The sequence below is a fragment of the Octodon degus genome, unplaced genomic scaffold, assembly GCF_000260255.1.
Source record: "Octodon degus isolate 3935 unplaced genomic scaffold, OctDeg1.0 scaffold00036, whole genome shotgun sequence".
Classification (NCBI taxonomy): Eukaryota; Metazoa; Chordata; class Mammalia; order Rodentia; family Octodontidae; genus Octodon; species Octodon degus.
Genome location: NW_004524612.1, coordinates 8178041 through 8198864, shown reverse-complemented (window position 1 = coordinate 8198864; position 20824 = coordinate 8178041). Strand labels below are relative to the sequence as shown.

The window sequence follows — 20824 nt, the reverse complement described above, 5'->3', positions numbered from 1 at the left end:
TTGTAGCTGTTTGTTTGTGCGTCTGCCTCCCCTACCAAGCCCAAGCACTAGATCTCGGAAATACTCAATACATTGTTTCTTGGATAGGAAGGGAGGGGTCAAGCAGCAGCAGCTGTGGGAGGCTTTGCCTTGAACTCCTGGAGGGTCAGGTCTGTGCAGGGGTGGTCCGGTGGGGTGTTGTTGGGGGCCCTCTCTGCCCTCTGTGTGAATCCCTTAGGGTCCACCTGATGCCAACGTTATGGTGCCTAGGGCAGGGCTGGATTGTGTGGGGATGTTGTGTGTGGCTGACTCACTTTCCCACCTGTGTGGCCGACTTAGCCTCCCAGCATGCCCTTGGGCAAACCCAACAGAAGTGTGTCCTCTTGCTTCCTGGAGTGAGGAGGGTGATGGGTGGGGCAACTGGTGAGGACAATGCCAATGACAAGAGCTGACACCTTGTGAAGAAAAATCCTACTCCCTTAAGGGTATTATCCTTCTAGCAGGGATTTATTTTAATTTTTGGTCAGATTTCAGGAGGGGCTGTTTGTTTGTTTGTTTATTTTTTGGCATAGTTGGTTTTCTCCCACAACCCCCTCTTTAACAGTGGGTAGAATTCTCTCTTTTGAAAGACCATAGATCTTCCCACCCTCTCCTGGTAGGATGGGCATGACACAGGACAGCCCATGTGCCATTGGAAGGCTGCCTCCCACACACCCCTCAGAGCCCCAGAGGCAGACTGGGAAAGGATCCAGGATTCGAGGACTTCGCACTTGGAAACAGCTTCGATGAAGCTCAGTGCCACTCCGAGTGGCCTGTTGTGGCTGCCTGGCGTGCTCCACTAAGAGGTCTTAGCTGTGATCAACAGCCGATCTGTGCCTGGCTGGGAGAGGCAGTGGCCCAGCATGCTGCAGATCCACTCCCTCAGCCCTCTTGTCACGTCTCTCTTCTGATGAGAGAGCATTACCTTGCATCAAGTCCTAGCCTCTTTCTTAACATTTCCTTAAAATGCATATGCATCAGGGAGGAGTAATAAAGTATTGAAGAGTTCAATAATTGATTGAGATTGATTGCCAGAAAAAGACCATTATCAGTTCTGCTGGTTCTGGAAAACACAGGGTGCGGGTGAGTTAAAATAAATAGATTATCACTTCGCTTAGAATCTGTTTACCAGACTGTCCTCCCGAAGCTGCAGCTGGCGGGACGCAATGACAGAATGGTAGGTTTGGTGGAAGTCAGGCGGGAAACTTGAAGTCCCATCCACTGCCACAGTGTCCCCTGTAGTGGGCTCATGAGCCTGCTGGTAACAGGTATAGTGATGCTGGCTCCTGCGTGGGTATATGATCTGTCCTACTCTCACTTCTGTTTAAGAAACCACCAATCTTGATGCCTCTTCACTGCTGTATCAGGGTGGTTCTGCTGCAGAAAATGTCTGAGGTGTCCCTGTGCCCCTGCCACTTCTCTGTGGCCTGTATCTCTCTCCCTTTCCTACTTCTGGAGGGGGTGACCTGCGAGAGAACTGATCTTGCTACTCTTATTTTTGCTTCTGGAGATTAGAAAATTACTGGGGACATGGGGCTGGAGTGTAGGGGTGGAGATTATACCGGCAAACAAGAGCCGGGTGCTCCATTGTGTTCATCAGAAACTCTAACGAGTCCGATTCCTATTAATGTGCTAAATCTTCATAGAATTAGACTTTAAAGTCACGAGCATAAGCCAATCTAGCTTGAATTAAAAGAACTTAAATGGCAAAAAATCCTCTGGTTAGATTTATCAATTTTTCCTAAGGAGAACAGAAGGGGAGAAAGCAAAGCATTTATTATAGGGGTCAGTCAGATTCCAGAGTCCAAGAACAAGGATGAGTGGTTGGAGCCAGGCCAGGGAGCCTGGGCCCGAGTGCCTGTGCTAAGCTTTTATGGAGTGAGAGGTCTCCTTTGCTCGTTCATTCATTCATTCTTCCTTTAAAAAACACTTTTTGAGCACATATGTAAAAGCTTCTAAAGAGAAGGCGGTGGTGAAGAGATAGGTTCTGTCTGCGTAGGACTTTGGGGCAAGTGAGGAGTGCAGATGAAACACAGCCATCTCCAACAAATTAAGACTGCTGAAAAGGGCCAGGAGCTAGCTCAGTGGCATAAGTACCTGCCTGGCAAGCACAAGGTCCCAAGTTTGATTCCCAGTACTGAAAAAAAAAAAAAAAAAGATTGCTGAAAAGATCATATCCAGTGGTGTGTGTGTGTGGCTCAGTCTCCCCACCTGAGAAAAGCGAATGCTTCTCTTTACCACCAAGTCTCTAGAGTAGCAAGAACTGTCCCAAATAGTGAAAGGGGCACAAGAGAAGGGAGGGCTGTCCTAGATTTCGCTGTGGGGCAGGGGCTGGCTAAGAAACCCATCTTGGTGGCTTGCCCTTGTAGGGTGTTGCATATATTCCAAAGTGGTGTCACATTCAGCCTCTCCTTTGATCTTCCTGCTCCCTTATGAGACTAGCAGGAAGAGAGTTGTTATTGGAAATGGCCCGAGGTCACCCGGTCACCCGGTGGTGGAGCTGGTGGCTAAAGCCAAGAACACTTTGCAGGCCACTGTGTGGGTGAGTCGGATGGAAGATGAGTTGGGGGCAGCTGGGCAGAGCACAGAGATGAGGAGACAGTGCGACTGCAGGAGAGCCTGCCCTCCCTTCCTGGCTTTCTCTCAATCAGAAAAGCCATACCAGGGGCTGACTGTCACTGTGCTGGGACAGCGTGTTACCCCGGATGCAACTGAGCAGGCAACAAAGCTGGGCAACAGCTGAAACCCAATCCCTAGTCCAAGTTCTTTCCTTCCTCATGGTTTGGGTGTGGTCCAGGCTGCAAGAACGGAAAAGATGGAGCCACCCTGGGGCAAAGGCTCATTCTCTCAGCATAGCTGGGAAGACTGCTGGACCCAGCTGTCAGGAGTGCAGACCCACCGCCCAGCCAGCCTCTTCCTCCCCTGTTTTGGAGTAGGGAGGTAGGGCGACCTGTACTCCTGGGAATGCCCATCTTGGGATATGCTTTGCAGATGTAGTGACTTGGCTGGGGAGTGAGAGGTGATAAAACAGCCTCCATCTGCCTCCATCCATGAACGCAAACAGCATCTATTCAGGCAAGTGGATACTCAGGCACTGGCTGCCCAGCCCTGCTGGCATGGGGTGGGGGGCTTCTAAGATGCTCTCCCTCTATGTCACGTCCTTGGAGCTATTTATTACTGTGGCCATGGAAGTTCCTTTCCACCCCTAAGAGCCTGGAGTCTGATGGGGGATGCTCTACCATTAGTGAGTCATTTTTTTTTGATTAAATGCTGCCCCCCCCCCCACGTTTCCCATTCTGGTGAGAGGAACAGAGGAGCAGGACAGCCCTAGTGCATGCCCAGAGCGAGGTGAAAGTCCTGGATGATGGGAAAGAAGCCCCGTTCCCCTGAATGTAAAGGGTGTGCATACAGGTAAATGTGTTCATTTGCCCAAATGCCACCTCGGGCCTTAGAGAAGGACACTCTGGCCCACATTTTCTGCCCCAAACCTCTTGTGAGCTGGCCTCCAGGCCTTGGAGATGGACAGAGTTGGGTCTTTGGAGTGACAGTCCCTCTCAGACCCAGCACTGGTGCTCCACCCACCTGGAGAGGCTGGGCTAAATAAAGCCAAGCAACGGTGGGGAGCCTCTGGGGCTGACAGCTCTCCTGGGGAGCACTGGGCAGCAGGAGCTGGCTCCCTGTGGCTTAGCAGAAGCAGTGCACCCCCTCCCTGGGCTCAGCTCTGACACTGAGTAACCTGGCAGATGGCCAGTGCCCACGAGCTGGGCTGTGTGTGTGTGCGCTCTGGAGAGAGACTGCTCTGTTGATCTAGACAGGTAGGAGCTGCTAGGCCCAGCACCGGCACCAGGACAAGACTAGGCATGGTCAGAGGCTGCCAATCGCCAACAGAACAGCGCAGTGGGGCAGTGGGGAAGGTGGGCACTGAATAAACTTAGGCTTACTGTAGCTGGACAGAAGGGCTGTGGGCAAGGTGAGCTCTGCTGATGTGGGGAGCTCTTTAGGGAGCGGGTGTGGATAGGGCTGTAGTCTCCCTGGGAGGTCTGGGGTGCATCCCACTCTGACAGGGTGTTTTCCCTCAGCCTTCCTGGTCCCCTACTGTGGAACAAAGTAGAGGAGAAGACCAGCAGCGTGGCTGGATGGCTACCTTGGTCCTCCCTTTCCACTCCCATTCTCCTCCCTTCCTTTCCCCTTCCCTCCCTTCCCCTCCTCTCCCCTCTCCTTCCCCTTCTTTCCCCCTCCCCTCCCTTTCCCCCTCCCTTTCCCACTCGTCCTCCTCCCCTCCCCTCCTTTCTCTTCCCCTCCCCTCTCCTCCCCTCCCCTCTCCTTTCTTTCCCTTCTCTTCCTTCTGGGAAAATAGAGAGCTCACTAGCCCAGGACAAAGAGGAGGACCTACTTTCCAGTCCAGTCCTTGCCCAATTGTGACCTGCCAGAACATTGTAAGGATATCTGGGCCCTGTGCCGAAGTAGCAAGTCTGCCAGCTGTGAGGTGCCACACCCTGCTTGGTTGGCTTTCATTTGCAGGCCCCCAAGGGAGCTGCCCCAGAGGCAGATTCCTCCCCCTGGAATGGGCTGCCCCGGAGCTTGGGGCACCCTGGCATGGGCAGGCTGCAAAGAGGTCTCTGGGGCCCTGGGGAGAGAGTAAGTAAAGCCAGCTTCCACCTCGTTAAAGGGAGTGGAGCAATGAGAACATCGACTGAAATCAATTAGAGAAATCAATGCCCCCAGCACAGCCTGCATCCCCCCGAACCCTGTCTGGTTGCACCTACCCATCTGGCTGCCCTGCTCCCTCTTTGGGAAGCCAGTGGTTTACTTTAAGCCCTGGACTGCTTCCTCTTTCTGGGCCAAATGGGCCAGGCCTCAGGGATGGGGAGTGACAAGAGAATGGTGGTGAAAGATGCTGGAAAGCCTGGGGATGATTCAGACCAGGACATAGAGCTGCGCCTGCACAGCTACGCCCTGCAGACAGGACTCTGGGCGAGGCCAGGCAAGGCCCATGGCCTGGACCATAAAAGGAATTTTGAGCCTCATGATTTCCTCACTGTTGCTGAAGTAGGCCTGGAATGGGGACTATCTTGGATGGTTTTTTTAAAAAAATTTTTTAATTTTTAAAGAGAGTACACATTAAAATTAAAACAGAAAAAATTACAAGTGATACAGATTTTCACTTAACAAAGTAATACAAATTTCAGAGTATTTGTTGTAATACATAGGAGGAGGAAGAAGAAGAAGAAGGAGAAGGAGAAGGAGAAGGAGAAGGAGAAGGAGAAGGAGAAGGAGAAGGAGAAGGAGAAGGAGAAGAAGAAGAAATCTCAGATGTTCTTAACATAGATATGGACATTTGCAGGCTGAAAGATCTGTCACTGCGCTTATTTCTGAGGCCCCACACTGATCAGTGTAGGACTCTTGATTTTGGCTGCCTGGGTTTGAAATCTGCCACTTAAAATAGGACCTTGGCAAGTTGTATCTCATGTCTTGCCTCTGGGGCTATTACTGTAAGATTAATGTTAGAACTAAAGAGTAGGCTGGGTGTGGTGACACATACCTGTAACCCCAGCCCCTGGGAGGCTGAGGCAGGAGGATCATTGAGTTTAAGGCCGGTCTAGACTACACAGAGTTCAAGGCTACTTCCTTTTTTATTTTTTCTGATGGCAAACTCTGGGAAGTCAGGGCTCTTTTCTTGATCCTAGTTTGGGCTTTCTCTGAGTGGAAGATAATTTGTCACTTTCCCTTCCCAGCATCCTGCTGATTTGTCTTTACAATGCTGTGCCCCGACAACCACCTCCTCCTGTTGATGCCCACCATCGCTTCCTGTCCTGGGTCTTTATACTGCAGGCAAAGCTGTTACCCTCCCAGTGGGTCTCTGGTCTCCATCCGTTATGCAAACCTGTCACTCCTCTGCCCAAACACCTTCAGCTGCTTTTACGGACCCAAGTTCAAAGCCTGCAGTGCTTGGTCTACCAGGGTGTCCAACTGGATCCTCCAGGTCCTCTGCCAGGACCCTGCTGGGGGTTCCGTGTGTGTGTGTGTGTGTGTGTGTGTGTGTGTTTAATTTTATGTATTTGGTACAGGGTCTCACTGTGCAGCTCTGACTCATAGTGATCCTCCTGTCTTCAGCTTCCCCAGTGCTGGGATTACAGTGGGCACCATGCCCTGACTCACTGGCTCAGGGCGCCTGAGGGTGGGGCCGGTATGGCACAGCATGCAGTATCAGGGATTGAACTCTGCGGTCCCTGAGGTTGCCTAAGCAAGCACTTAGTCCACTGAGCTATCTCGCTGGCCCTTTCTCTTGTGGTTCTGAGTATTGAATGGAGGGCTATAACACTGAGCTACTTACAGTCCTCCTGCCTCAGCCTCCCAGAGTACTGGGACTACAAGTGTGCAGCACTACACCCAGCCTGTAGGTTCCTTAAGCCTTCCTTACTACTGTGGCCTTGATTAGGCAATTCTCTTGCTGGAATATCTTGTGCACCCCCAAATTCTCTTCGTGACCCCGGCTCCTAGTGAATCCCACCTCCCTTGAGCAGCAAGTTCTCAGTGTGCCCCTGGCTTGCTCACTGTCTTTTCACGGGTGCATAACTAACTCCATCTCTAAAAGATTCCCTGGCCAGTGTACCCCTGCCCTTTCCCCACAGCCTTTGGCACTGTGTCAGGGACAGGGAAAGCGTTCAGTAAGTCTGTGCTGGCTGGTGGATGGTGGGGTGCCATGGCTGAGTCCTGTCCCATGGCTGAGAGCATTTCTGCCTTCCCAGGGGTCTGGTTCCTTATAGGTCATAGCTCAACGGTAGAGAATCTTCTTTCCATTCCCGGTGGGTTTCCACCATGGGGCCAGCAAAACCCTTGGGATGCCTCCCTCTACCAAAGGAAAGGTGAGGATAAGAACCTGGTCACTTGGCAGGTGGCCACCACATGTGTGCCTATTCATGGTGTGCAGGGATGGGCTGCACCCACTTGAGGCCTTTCTTTGTCCCCATCGCATTTGCCCTCCAGAGAAGCCCTCCCCATAAGACACGTGGAACCAGAGAGAGGAAACGGAGGGAAACCAAGGCCTGAGTATTCTCTTTACTCTCTCATGAACATCACAACTCCTGAGGCAGAATCTTGCTACCGAGCATGGCCTGGTACTTGCAAGTGTCCTGTCTCAATCTGCTGAGTAACTGGGATCACAGCTACGGGTCACCATGCCTGACACTACCGCTTTCTTTTTGGTACTAGGAATTGAACTTAGGACCTTTATGCATGCTAGGCAGGCACTATGCCTGCTGAGCTGTGTCCCCAGCCCATGCACCGCTTTTTAATCTCTGCACTGTGACTTGCCACTTGCATTTTACTGCCTGTCCAACATTTTTGTTCTCCTGGGCCCTGGGGTGGGGATAACTTTCTGGGAGCCAGGCAGACACTGCTCCCCACTTTGTGTGGAACATCTCATTTAATTTCACAAGTCTTGCTCGCTTTTTTTAAATTCTGCATTTTACAGACAATGCCTAAGGTTCAGAGAGATTAAGTTGGCCCCTGCTAGTCCCTTTTCCAGTGCAGATCCTAGTACAAGCTGAATGTTATCCTACATGCAGCAGGCTCTTAGGAACTGATGCGATACTACACTATGCCACATCCAGGAGCAGCTCAGGTGAAGCTTGGGGTTGGTTGGGTGGAGACCTCTGTATAGACCTGAGGGAAAGAGGTCCAAGCTCTGGGTGCCACAGCAGGTCAAATGCTGGGGATGGTGGCTGTCACCCACCATCCTTGGGAGAGCTGGGTGGGCTGGAGTCCCTGGACAGTCTCCAGTCACTGACCTCCTGTTACCATATCCCAGGCCCAGTCCCCATGCAAGCTCTGTAGGGGTCACCCCTGGTGTCCACTCTGGCCTTCTCAGCTAGTGCACCGGCAGTGGGAAGGGCAGAGCTCCCCTTATATTCAGTGGCAGTGAAGTGGGGTTAATACACATTGACAGTATTTGGACCGCCTGAAGGCTTTGGGAGTAGGGGAAGGAAGGCTGAGAGGTTTTTGTTCCTTTATTTAGTGTTCACAGACTAGGTTTCCAGGCTCTGGCCACTGGTCCCAGACTCCCTGACAGGATAACTACTGCTTTTTTCAAATTTTAACTTAAACTTGTCTGAAGCTAGTCTCTTAACTTCTCTAACTTTTGGACGATGCTAGAAGATCTTGTTAAGTGTAAAGTTATTTTCTGGAACTAGAAAGGTGCTGAGGAGGCAGGTCCAGGCCATCCCCAGGCCTTGCCCAAAAGCCCAGGAGCATCCACTACTCTGCCAGGCCTCGCTAGCAGGCACCGCCTACCTTTAGGGCAAGAAGATGCAGGCAGGACTTGAGGGCCTCTGCCTCAGAAAGGCCAAGTAGAAGAGGGCGTTCAGACGATGAGTCTCGGGCCCTGCCCTTCCACGGATCGGAGAAGCCGCGTTCCCGCCTAAATCCGCAAGATGGAAGTTGCTCCCTCTAGCTTTCCCACTAGCGAAGGCTGTAGGTTTTGCGATTGAGTCCTCCCCTCGCGCCAAGTCCATCCTAGCATCTACCCTATCACACACTCTTGTTACTTAAAAATATATCTCGAAAAGCACTTCCAGATACACCTTAGAAGCCACGCAGGTGTGGTTTTGGGCAGCGCATAAAGTTTAAGAGGCGCGGCGCCCACACCTCCAGAGCCTGCTGCGTGAGCGCGCGGAGCTGTGCGCCAGAAATGTATGCGCGAAAACCCCGGGCTCTGGGGCGGCTCTTAGTAGCCCAGGGTGTGTCAGAACAGAGTGTGGAGCTTCGGGTGCCCAGTGCGCGTGGGAGTGTGCTCCCGTGCACGCCGCGGCGTGTGCACTCGCGCGGCTGCAGCCCGGTCGCCTCTCCGGGTCTGGTCTTGCCGGAACGTGTCAGCAACCTCACTTCTCTTTCAACCCTTTCCCAGCCAAGCGTTTATTGTCAATTCCATGGTTAAAAAACGCCGGTGGGCCCGGCCCATCGAGAGATGGATCAATTGCCCTCTTAGTGTCTGGGAGAGGGGTTCCCGGTCGGAGGCTTGAGAGGCAGGAGCTGCCAGCTGTTTGGGGAGCAGCGCCTCACCCCCCAGCGGGTAGCCAAGCGCCACGCGGAGTGGGGGGTGGGGGCGTTAGCCACGGAGCCGGGTATAGAGAACTGGCTGGAGTCGGGTCCTGGTGCACCACCCTGGTGGGGTGCACGTCCGCGCAATCCTTCCGGGGCAGTTCGGGCTGATTCGCGGGCCTCCGAGGAGGCAGGCAGGGTGTGCTGGCACCGCAGGCTTCTCCCATATCCAGGGGAGAATTCAACCGGGAAAGGGAAGTCTCGAAGGGCCTCGAGGCTGGGGCTTACGGGGAACCAGAGCGGGGAAAGTTCCCATGTCTACGTGGAGAGCACGCGTGCTTGCGCGCGGGGCTAGGCTGGAGCAGGCAGGCTGCGCGCGGCTAGCGGGCGCAGGGTTCTGGCGTCGCAGGATGTCCTTCTTTGCCTGGTTCCCTGGGGACACCCTCAGCTTCGGGTCTCTGACAAAAGGACACAACAGCCCGCAAAGGGTGGAGCCCCCTCCCAGACCCGGGCCAGCAAGCTGGGGGCTACCAGCCCCCTCCTCCCTAAGCCACCGGAGGGCTGGGGCTCCCGGGGACACTGCGCTATCCAGCCTTGCTCAGCCTTTCCAGGCTTTGGAGACCCAGCGGGCCAGGGTCCGGGGCAGGGTCAGAGGCAGAGGCAGTGGGGGTTGGAGAGCTCAACCTCCCCGCGGCCATGAGAGGGGCTCGGTGGGGCCAGGAGGAGGTTGCGGAGGCTTCAGTGGGTTGGAGCTCAAGCAATAACCCTGAAAGCCGGTCAGTTTCCGTCCCTGGCAGCAGGTCGGTCCTGGGAAGGGTGCGCGGCTGAGCAGGAGACAGCGGTGAAGCTCTCCCTTCGGTCAGCGTTCCCGCGGCGCCACCACCGCCACCGTGTCGCCACCACCGCTGCAGAGTGTAGCTGTTCCACCGCGCTCCCGCGCCCCGCGCCGCCAGCCGCCTGGGAGCCGGAGCGCAGAGCCCGGGGCGGAGGAGAGGGGCGCGGGCGCGAGAGCAGTGGCGAGGGAGCCGCGCAGGGGGAGGGGGCGGGCGGAGGGAGGAGCAGGGAGAGGGGGAGCAGGGAGGGAGAGAGCGAGGGAGAGCTAGAGAGAGCGAGAGCAGAGAGCGAGAGCGAGGGAGAGCAGAGGAGCGGAGAGGGAGGGCGACGAGAGACGCACGCCGAGACACACGGCCACTGGAATTCCATTAGGAAAAAAGTGAGCAAGCAAAGGTTAGCGGAAGATTTTTTAAAAAATCTTTTCTTCGTCTTGGTGCGAAAGAGGCGACTCCGGTCTCCTGTCCTCGGAGCTCTGACTGGATTGTTCCTGGCGCTCACTCCCGTCGGTGGATTTCTTTCCGATTTGTGTTTATTCGGACCCCCTCCCTCGCCGCCTCCGTCCAGCTCCGCGCTCTCGGATCGCCTCGCCCCCCGCCTCCCCAGTTCCCCCCTGGGAAGCGCAGGGGAATTGGACCCGCGGGGACTCGTGCCTTCCCGGACGAGTGGAGGGGAGGGCTGGCCTCAGAACCGGCTGTGGGCTTAGAAAGCAGCCAGAAACAGCGACGTGTGTTTGGTTTTGGTGGGCAAGGGGGGCGTCGAGGGGCAGCCCTCCGCCCGCCTCCCACCCCACCCCCTCCAGCCAGAGGCGAGAATCGCAGGACTCAGGATATCATCAGGCGGACAGGCTGGGATCTCCGCATTGGATTCGGGGCTGATTACCGCTGCTTGGCTATTATTATTTTTTAAAATTTTATTTCATTTTTTTAACCTAAGGGAGAAAGACAAAATAACTGTGGGATTTATTTAACATGATCTTGGCAAACGCCTTCTGCCTCCTCTTCTTTTTAGGTGAGTATCTGCGGGCGACCGCACGTTTCGGGCACCGGCAACAAGCCGGGACCTCGGGGGACGAGCGGGGCAGGCGCCGCAGGAGACCGGCGGGGAGCGCGCGGAGGAGCGAACCGGTTCACTAGGGCTCCGGCAAACCGAGCGGGCTGGGCTGCGTGGACGCGGGCGGAGGAAGAGAACCGCGGCTGGCTGGCTGCGCGGGGGGATTGGGAAGGAGACTTCCAACATTCAAACCACACACACACACACACACACACACACACACACACACACACAGACACACACGCTCACGCACGCGGTGATGGCACTCATTTCCCTCGAAATAATGGATTCGAACTGCAACAACTTAAGGGAGGGGGGACTCGATCTGTAAGAGAAGAGGAAAGGGAGAAAAATCGTGTCTGTCTCACCTTTCCTGATCGGTGCCTGGTGTCAATCACAGCAGAGGGCCAGGGTTTGTGCAGGAGCTGCAGGTTGGACATCTGCGGGAAGCCCCAGCAGAAAACCCTACCTGCCAATCAGCCTCTGGAAAATGCACCTCATCTCCCCACTCCTTGGAACACTTCGCAAGTTTCTCTTTACCCTTGGCCTTCTGGTCCAGCCAGACCTGAGCCCGGAGGGCGGGCAGGCGCACAAGGCTGTGAACCTCGGTTCAGGGCTGCCACTGCTCCCACTACCCCTGGGGCCCAGGCCCTGCAGCCCGGGGGAGGAGGGGATGAAGAAGCCAAAGTTTGCTTCTCCGGGTGAAGACGGTTGGGGGTAATGGAGGAAAAGGGACCTGGACAAGGACTACTGCTCGGTTCCATAAGCCCGGTCCCTCGGGGCAGGGAAGAGGGTTGCCTGTGCGCCTGAGTTCAGCACCTTCATTCCCACGCCCCTCGCCCTCTGCTGTGCTGTGTGAAACCCGGGCTGCTGGAAACTGCTCTGAAGAATGCGGGTGTCTAGGTGTTGGGGAGAAGAGGGTGTTTGAAAGGATGGGTGCTGGCCGGGAGTCCTGAGCAAGCTGCTGCGGGAGAGTAGGTGCTCCTGAGTATGACCTCCGGCATCGCTGTGTGTGTGTGTGTGTGTGTGTGTGTGTGTGTGTGTGTGAGAGAGAGAGAGAGAGAGAGAGAGAGAGAGAGAGAGAGAGATTGGCAAAGGAGCCCAGGGGAGCACAGGGCTTCTTGGCTGGCTCTGTAGCTGGTGGCGACCCAGCCTGCCTGGGAAGAGGGGATACTGAGTGCACCCTTTTCTTCCTGTGGGAGTGGCTCTGGAAAGGCCCCAGGGGTGAGGTAGATGCTGGTGGCAGAATGAGGTTCGGGATCTAAGCTGTGCCCGCCAGTCTGGGGCAGGAGGTCCATGGAAATCAGTGTTGGCTGGGTCCTGGATCTCTTGCCTTGCTCCACTCTGAGTTCTTTGGGGACAAGGCCCTGCCTTGGGGTGTGGCCTTCACTGTCCTGCCTCCCTAAGCCAGTGGCAGCTCTGTGGAGTGGGAGGGGCAGCAGGAGGCAGCTGGACAGTGCTATGGGCACTTGGTGGCCCTGTAGGCTGCCCCACAGCCCCCTGGAAGTGGACTGTAGTTCTGAAGGAGCAGTTCTAAAGCCTGACCTTTTCTCTCATTGCTGTTTTGAAAACAGCATTCTGGGGCTTAGAATGATCAAGGCCAAGAAGAAAAGAAAATTGTATTTCAGGAGAAACAGTCAGATTGCTTTGCTGCTGAACTGCACACTCCCCAGTCAGCAAGGATCCTAGGTGTGGGTGCCTTCCCAGGGCAGAGCCTGCAGGAGAGCACCCCTGCCATGCCTGGACTCCCATACTATGGGAGGGCTGCCCCCTCCCCCAGCTGAGGAGGCTGAGGCATGAACTCTCCAGTTTCCCAGAAGTGGCACTAGTGCTTCTGTTCATGATGTGTGTGCGTGTGTGTATGTGAGAGTGTGTGCATGGTGTATGAGCAGAAATGCCCACCAGTGCCTTCAACCTGGGGGCTTTGTGGTGAGAGAGGAGGGGCCTTTGTGGAGAGAAGGGGAGATCTGACCTCCCCTTGGTCACAGCCCTCTCTGTTCCTTGAGAATCCCTTTCTAAACTGGGCTGAAGACTTAGGCGGGTGACTCCAAGGCACCAGCAGGCGCTTGACAGGACAGAGTGGGTGCTGTTAAGGGACCTTTAGCCCCAGGGCCCTTGTGTTAACCAGCAGTCTATAGTTGGGAATTGTTGTAAATTCCACTCAGGGCTAGGCTTTTGGGAGCTGGATGCTGCAGAGCTGGAGACTTAGCTGGGGAGATGGTGACAGAGCTCCCAAGAGCAGAGGCTTTCAGGATTTCTTCCTTAGGTGCCCAGTGGGGCCTGGGGACACAGGACTGGTGGAGAGACAGGTCTTTTTGGCCAGCCATCCTGACCATCCACTGATGCCCTCCAGATGAATGCCATGGGCACGAAGACTTGAGCTGGAGCTGGTCAGAGAGGCCACTTCTCATTGAGTCTAGCATGTATTTGGCTCTTCTGGGGCCATTGGGTACAGGAAGGCAATCAGCACTCTGTGGTATCTCTTGGTATTCCCATATCACTAGCAGATACTCCACATGTCTGTTCTTGGTGGACCCAAGTCTACCCCTATGCAGGGTTGGGAGACATCTCCAGAACACCTTTTGCCCTTTCTTCTCCTATGGTTCTTGGCTAAAGGCTCCAGGTTGCCTTGATTCCTTTCACTGACCAGTTTTGGTGAGAGGCCAGGGAACTGATGGCAAGAGTCAGAGACAGCTGGTAAATGGAGGCCCCAGCCTTTGCAGGGCACATCGCTACCATCATTGGTGCCAGTTAGCAGGAGAAGGGAGGTTTTACCTTTGGCACAGGGGCCTATCCAGGATCATGCAAGGGCCACCTCTTGGGGCTATAGGGCCCACCTGCGAGGCAGACAGTGCCCTCTTCACCCCATGCTTGAGGCTAACATCCCAACTTGAAGCCTGCTGTCAATCCTGAACCTACAGAAAGCTGAGGATGAGTGGAATCCCAGTCTGTGCTCTCACGGTCAGTCAGGTTGGAGGGGAGCTGCCCGCTGGGTGTGGGACCAGGTCCATGGAGAGCCTAAGGCTGGCTGGTTGTGGGGGGTGGGGAGGAGGCAGCAGGTGCAGGTGGGGGTGTTGGCTCAGCTGCTCCTGGGTGGCCCGGAGGTGCTCAGTCCCGATTGGGATGGAGGAATCTGCTGAAGCTCAGAAAGAAAGATGCTACCTCAGCTTATGCAGTGGACGCATCTCTCCAGCCGGTGTCTGGGCAGACTGCTGCCTGTGCCTCTCTTTGAGTGGGTTTCTGCTCAGGTCTTGTGTCAGAGTGGCCATATCTTCAGCTTTTCCTGTCGGGGGCAGAGGTGTGGTCAATGCAGAAGATTATCTTTGGCCCTAACCCCCACTCCCCCAGGCCCACCCTCTGCTCCTCTTCTTACAGGTCTCCCTGGGGTAGGCCTCCTGCCCCTTCCTCTTGAGAGTGATTCCTTTTCTCTAGGGGCGCTGGGGAGTGACCTGCTGGCTGTGCAGGGCTCTGCCCCTAGGTGTCGCTGTCCCCCTGCAGTAGCTCCCCCCTGAGCCAGCCTCCTATGTAGCAGGCTTGATATCGGTGCTGTGGGTAGGCATTTTTTTTTTTTTTTTTTTTTTTTTCCAGTATTCTGAGGACAGGGCTCATGGCCTAAGACTTTATTATGTTTTGGGGCTGGAGAATCTGGAGGAAGCCTATCAGATCATTTTATGACTCTTGGAAAAGGCAGTCCTGGCTGTGGTTGTGGGGTGGGCCCTTTGTTAGACAGGGGCTGCAGTTAGGGTCTTAGGGAAGACAGGAAGATGGGAGGAAGATGCCCAAGTCTGGAGGAAGTCATTATGGGGATGTGGCTTTGGAAAGGGCCAGGCCAGCCTCTCCTAGGCTGTCACTTCAGAATCTCCTTCCCCACCCCTTCCCTTCTGAGGTGCCTGGGCAGCTGGGAGGAGGGTGGTGCCTGGGTGCTCCTTCAGTTTGCAGAAGTGAGGTTGCTCTGCAAGAGTGCTGAAGGAGAGAGGTGCTTTCATTTTTGCAACTGACTTCTTATTTGGCTTTTGGAGGGAAGAAAAAATTACCAGGGGAGAGGGGGAGGAAAGAAAGACAAAGAGAGGAGGAGAGAGAAGTCAGGCCATTCAGAGAGGAGAAGCAATGAGGTCTGTTGGGATCAGAGCCCTTGTTTTTTATTTATTGGGTTTTAGTTTTTTCAGTGCTGGGGATTGAGTTCAGGACCTTGGCACAGAGCTAAGACGCCAGCTGTCTGTAATTGACCAGGTCTAAGTGAGTTTCCCAGGTAGGACTTGAACTTGCAGTCTTTCTGCCTTATCCTCTTCTGTGGTGAGATAACAGGTGTGCACCTTGGAAGGCAAGAAGCAAGAGGAGCCAAGGCATAGGGGGAGGGAGGAGGGCTGAGGGACAGGGGAGTTGCTCACCTGTGGGCTAGTGCATTTCCCAAAGAAGGGCTTTGGAGTGGAACTTGACCTCAGGAGGCTGTCGGTGTTCAGGCCTTAATGTGATGTGAGGTTGGACTAGAAGTGGTGGAGGGATTGTATCTGGAAGGGGTCTCTCCTTCCTCCTGGGCAGCCTCTCTGGTAGATAAGCAAGGCTAGGCTTGTCTCTTAGTCTTCATGGAAGATCTAGCAGCTCAGAATGCTGATAGGGCTCAGAGGACTTCTTTTACCCCTGTATGTGACCTGGGCTTGTCATCTCTCTTCTGTGGGTCAAAGTTTTCCTACACTGTAGGGTCTGAATAAACAGGGCAGGCTCTGAAGCTTATGACTTTTTGGTCCCTTTAGGGCATGGTGGAGGGGTGTCTGCTAGAGAGGAGGTTTGTAGGGCAGCTGGTGGAGCAGAAGAGAGCTTCAGTTTTGCACACAGGGCAAGGCCTACAGCCCCAGCTCTTGGGGAGGCTGAGACAGTGCACTCTTGGCTGCTGCCATACTCGACAGACCTTGGCCTCCAGAGAGGGCCTTCCTGGTTCCATCGTGCTGTGCTCCTAAGTCCTTACTGAGGAGGAACGGGGGCAGACTGTGGGGGCAGGGGAGCACGACAGCCCCTGGGGGTCCGAGGCCGGCTGTTTCACTGCGCCGCCTGGGTGCAAGATGGGTGCAACGTTCCCAGAGGGCCCAAGCCCCAGGTCTGCATCGTGGGACGCAGAATGTGGCGGCCCTCATTCATGCTTGTCTTCCCTCCCCACCACCCAGACGAGACCCTCCGCTCTTTGGCCAGCCCTTCCTCCCTGCAGGGCCCTGAGCTCCACGGCTGGCGCCCCCCAGTGGACTGTGTCCGGGCCAATGAGCTGTGCGCTGCCGAGTCCAACTGCAGCTCCCGGTACCGAACGCTGCGGCAGTGCCTGGCTGGCCGGGACCGCAACACCATGCTGGCCAACAAGGAGTGTCAGGCGGCCCTGGAAGTCCTGCAGGAGAGCCCGCTCTACGACTGCCGCTGCAAGCGGGGCATGAAGAAGGAGCTCCAGTGCCTGCAGATCTACTGGAGCATCCACCTGGGGCTGACAGAGGGTAAGCGCACCACAGAGTGGGGTAGGCAGTGGGAAGGTGTGGCGGGCCTCACCCCATGAGGACTGGGACATGGGTGAACTGTCGAAACCCAGGGGGAACCTAGGCCCTAGAGGAAGCAACTACCTGCTTGGGATGGCATCGGTGACAGCTGGAGGTGGTGGGAAAAGGAGAACCAAGACTGGACAAGAGGGAGGTGATGTGTGTAGGAGGAGGAGCAGACTTTCAAGCCAGGCCATGTGAAGGGGCCCCTTCTCCCTGAGAAGAGGAGGTAAAGAACACCAGGAATCTGGGGAAGTCAGATTGAGGACATCTAGATGAGGCCTGGTGTGTGCTTGCCAAGATTCCTTCCCAGAGAGACAGAGCAGCTTCTGCCACTCCCACTGTCCTGAGTCCTGGGACTGAGGCCAGACCCTTGGTCTCAGATGCCCACCCTTTGTGTGTCATGAAGTCCTGTGTCTTCCAGTTGCCATGCCTGGCCTAGGTACTGTCTACACTGCTTGGGTGTGGTGGGCAGCTGGAACCTGAGGCCCCTCCCTCAGCGATATCCTGTCCTTGCTCCCATGTGGCCTGGGCTGTAGGGATTTTGCATGCTTTAGGAAATTGGCCATCTCTGGTGGGTGCTCATTTATTAATTCAGCAGGTATTCATGGAGTGAACTGGCTGCTAGGTGTTGTGGGAGTAGTTGAGAGAAAGCACATGCTCCTGGAGCCTGCAGGCTGGGGTGGGGTGCAGCGTATAAGGGGACTTCTGTCATGTGACAGTGTGGGCACCAGAATGGGAAGGCACTGGGTGCAGTAGGCACATCTCAGTGGACACCTATCCCTGGTGATGAAGCCTGTGGAACCCTCCTGGAGTTGGCCATGTGGGAAGAGAATCCAAGGAGTGAGGCAGTTGCAAAAGCAAAGGGTGTAGGGTGAGTAGGGCTGGTGGAGAGAGCAGCAGGGCCTGGGCCACAGGTCAGGTGAATCCTCCTGCAGACTTGCCACAGGGTACAGGGTGGAGGGGAGGGGTGGGCAGGAGAAGTTGGGCACAGGGAGATCTGGTGGGTAGCAGGGACCCCGAAAGGGGTTGTGGGATTAGATCTATACTTCAAAAGAATGTCTGTGTGGTGCCAGGGAAGAGAGTTGCTTGTGAGGACTGTTGTGAAGCCACTGTTTCATATAGGCCGGAAATGATGCTGGCCGGAAGTAGACAGTGGCAAGAAAGGGTGGGGTAGGCCTAAGAACTTTTTAGAAGGCCTGGTCAATGGTCTTAATGACTGATGTCTCCTGAGAGGTGGAGAAAGCGAAGAGCTGAGGGGCACATCCTGTCTTGGGCAGCTGACGGGGAGACTCAGAAGCATCTGTGCAGGCTTTGGGGAAGAGGGCCAGCTTGGTGGGTTTATTTGTTGTCTTAGTTATGTCTCTCTTGTTTCAGTCCATACTCAGCTGGCTCCAAGGCACAGAGGCACCTGGCAGAGAGCTACCTTTCATGTTGTAGGGAAGGGGCCCTCTAGCCAGCCTCTTAACCCTCCTTACTTTGCAACACAAATTACCTGCCCCAGGGCCAGTGCAGCCTCCACACCCACAACAATCACTTCACAAACTCCAGAAGCTGCCCCATGAGGCTTTGGGGGGACAACTACGAACAAACCATAACATTTGTGGACAGGCGCCTGTTCTCATTGGCCATGTTGTGCAGATTTACCTGTCTGGAACTCAATGGCACTTGGAGAGAAAGAGATTTCGAAGTGAACATCAGGCTGTGGGTGCCATCCCAAGGGCAGGACATTGACACAGTCCCTGGGACCGGTCACTTAAAGGATGGGGGAAGGGAAAGGGTGACCTAGGAGGCTCCAAGGGAGAGGTTTAAGAATGGGGGGTGGTGGCTCATCTCCAGCAGAGGCACACAGTTCTGATCAAGTAGGAGAGAGACAGCAGTGTCTGTGGTGTTCTTGAGGTGAACTTCTGAGGTGCCTGCTGGGGACAGGAACCTGGTTAGGGGGTGGATGGGAGCTGGGGGATTGGAAGTGAGAAGTGCAGACAACTTTCTTTAGGATTTTAGGGTGAAGAGGAGAGAACAAAGGATGCTAGATTTTCTTTTTTAAAGATGAGAGAGGGTGGAGCAATGTACATTCTGTAGTAGGACAGTGGTGGTGGAGAAGGGAAGAAGACATGGTGTCCTCTGTGGCCCTGGGGAAGCACAGCAGGTGGGCCCAGGGCAGGTAGGGGTTTAGGCTTAGAGCTGAGAAGAGTCTCTCCAGGTTGCCTGAAGGGGAGCAGGACTCCAGCTGCAGGTCTGGAGGCTGCAGGGAGAGGGATCCCGGAAATGGCACTAAGACAGCTTGAATAAGCTGTAAGTACAGAAATACGGAGTGCATATGATTATTAGTAGTATTACTGCCATTAATAACAGCAATTCCTCACGTATCAGGCTGCGCTTCTCCCTGGCAACCTCGATTCCTGGAGCTACAATAGGCAGAGAGGGAAACACGGTCTTAAGGTACCTGTACTTTGCTCTACAGGGGACAAGAGACTGTCACTCAGAGGCTGGCTCTATACAGTGAGCTCTTGGCTCCTGAGCATAGGCAGTAGTTTTTTTCTTTTCCTCCTGGCAGCCTTCAGTGTCCGCTTTGAGGGCAGGGGGCAGCTGGCTGGGGTGGGTTTGCTTGGGCTATAGCATGGACGAGGAGGGACAGGACTGCTGGTAGAAGAGCTGTGAGCCGCCTGGCCCTTTGGCACACACATCCCTGCCCACTTCTGCGGCATCGCTGGGGCAGCATGCTGCAGGACCCTGCTGATGGGAGTCTGGCGTAGTGGGGGTGTTACGCATTTTGCGATAGTGGCGAGCTGCTCGGCACTTTTCCTCCCATGCTGCTCAGGGGTCTTCAAGGCCCCTCTAGGCTCGGGAGTGTCTTGCTGAAGATGACTCTCTGGTTCCTGGCCATAGCATAATCTTTTTTCTTCTTTTAAAAATTAATGTGTTTCTCGACCATCAGTTAGGCACCTACCGTGTGCCTTCGAGAGTGGTGGCGCTGCAGGAAGCTGAGGCCCCCGTGCTGGCTGCTTCCAGCCTAGGAGAACTTTCCCACCCCCAGCCTACCTACCCACTTCTGCTGAAGCCTACCTGTTCTTCTCTGGGTGTTTACGTGCTCCTGGGCCTTAGACTCCAGATCTGTCCAGGAGACCCTCGAACCCCAGGTCCTGTCCCTGTGAGTGGCAGGGTCTACCTGAGAGTTAATTATTCACAACTGGGTTGAATGGTCTCTCTGAGGAGACCGTGCCCTGTAATCATACTTAATAGCAGGCTTGGGCCTGGCCAGGAAGGGCACGGAGGGGAGGAGAGATTTGTGTGGGTTTGAACTTTCTTTCCCATTCTCGGCTTCCCTTGGCCGCTGTGGGTGGGTGTGATTCACTCAGGCCTTGGCTTGGTGGCTGAGCTCATGGTGCTAGCTCAAGGAAGGCAGGTGGGCTGTGGCAGGCAGGTGGCCTTGGAAGATGTAGCCACTGGGTTCCCCAAGTGACTGAACTGCAAAGGAGCTGGAGATGGCTTTGGCTCACTCCACATTGGGTGGGAATCTGAGTCGTAGAGTGGCAGGATGGCTGCTGGGGCACACCATGAGCTGGTGGCAGGAGCCAGGCAGGGGCCCAGGGTCCTGACAGAATATCCAGGTCTCTTTGGCTATCCTGAGAAGCTCCCATGGCCAGGGGCCTATTTCCTTTACCTCTGTGAGTATTAGTACAGTATTGTTATTGGGCCACATGGAGATTCAAAGCCAGGTGACACTGACACTCAGGGACTCTTATCTTTCCACAGTGAAGAGCAAAGGTGCCTCCATGGGTCCACTCCTAGGATCTGACATCCTGGGCCTAGGATTTCCCACTGTTCCAATTTGCTGAAGGAATGGGGTGAAGCAGACTATGGGCTCCTCCATACTGCCCCTAGGGGAGGCTGTTCTGCCAGGGACCCTCTTAGTCATTGGTCTTAGCTAGTGCTACCCAGGCATGGTGCTATGCCACGTGGCTAGGGGTAGGTGCGGTTGGGAAGCCAACTGTGGCAGAAAGGACTGCTCCTTTGAAAGGTGGAACGAGGACAGTGCTCAGTGCGGAGGGAGAGCAGCGTGTCATTTTGCAGACAGTGTTCCTCTGGCAGAGCACTTGGGCCCTGGAACCTGGGTTTGAACCCTGGAGCGGCCGCTTCCTAGTTGTGTGACCTTGAGTCACTTTGGGTAAGTTACTTAAATTAGTGTTCCTGCTCCTTGTTTCTTGTTAGTTTAGGAGGGGAACAGTTGTGCCTACTCTCAGAGCAGTGAAGAGAGGATAGGACTGAGTTGAAGTGTCTAAAGCATATTCAGGATTGTGGGCAAGCCGAAAGCACCTTATTTATTATAAGTTTTTTTTTTTTTTTTTTTTTTCGAATGCCCTCAGGGG

The 20824-nt window shown here is 54.8% G+C and overlaps 1 protein-coding gene across 1 annotated transcript in view; it reads left to right on the top strand.

Annotated features, from left to right (window-relative positions):
• The first annotated feature begins 10175 nt into the window (after positions 1-10175).
• The window catches only part of Gfra2 (GDNF family receptor alpha 2), a 92724-nt gene continuing 82075 nt past the window's right edge, over positions 10176-20824 (top strand). The window contains exons 1-2 of the mRNA XM_004630628.2: positions 10176-10899; positions 16101-16415. Coding sequence (XP_004630685.1) covers positions 10860-10899; positions 16101-16415 — 355 coding nt within the window. The 5' untranslated portion in view covers positions 10176-10859. The remainder of the gene's footprint in view (positions 10900-16100; positions 16416-20824) is intronic.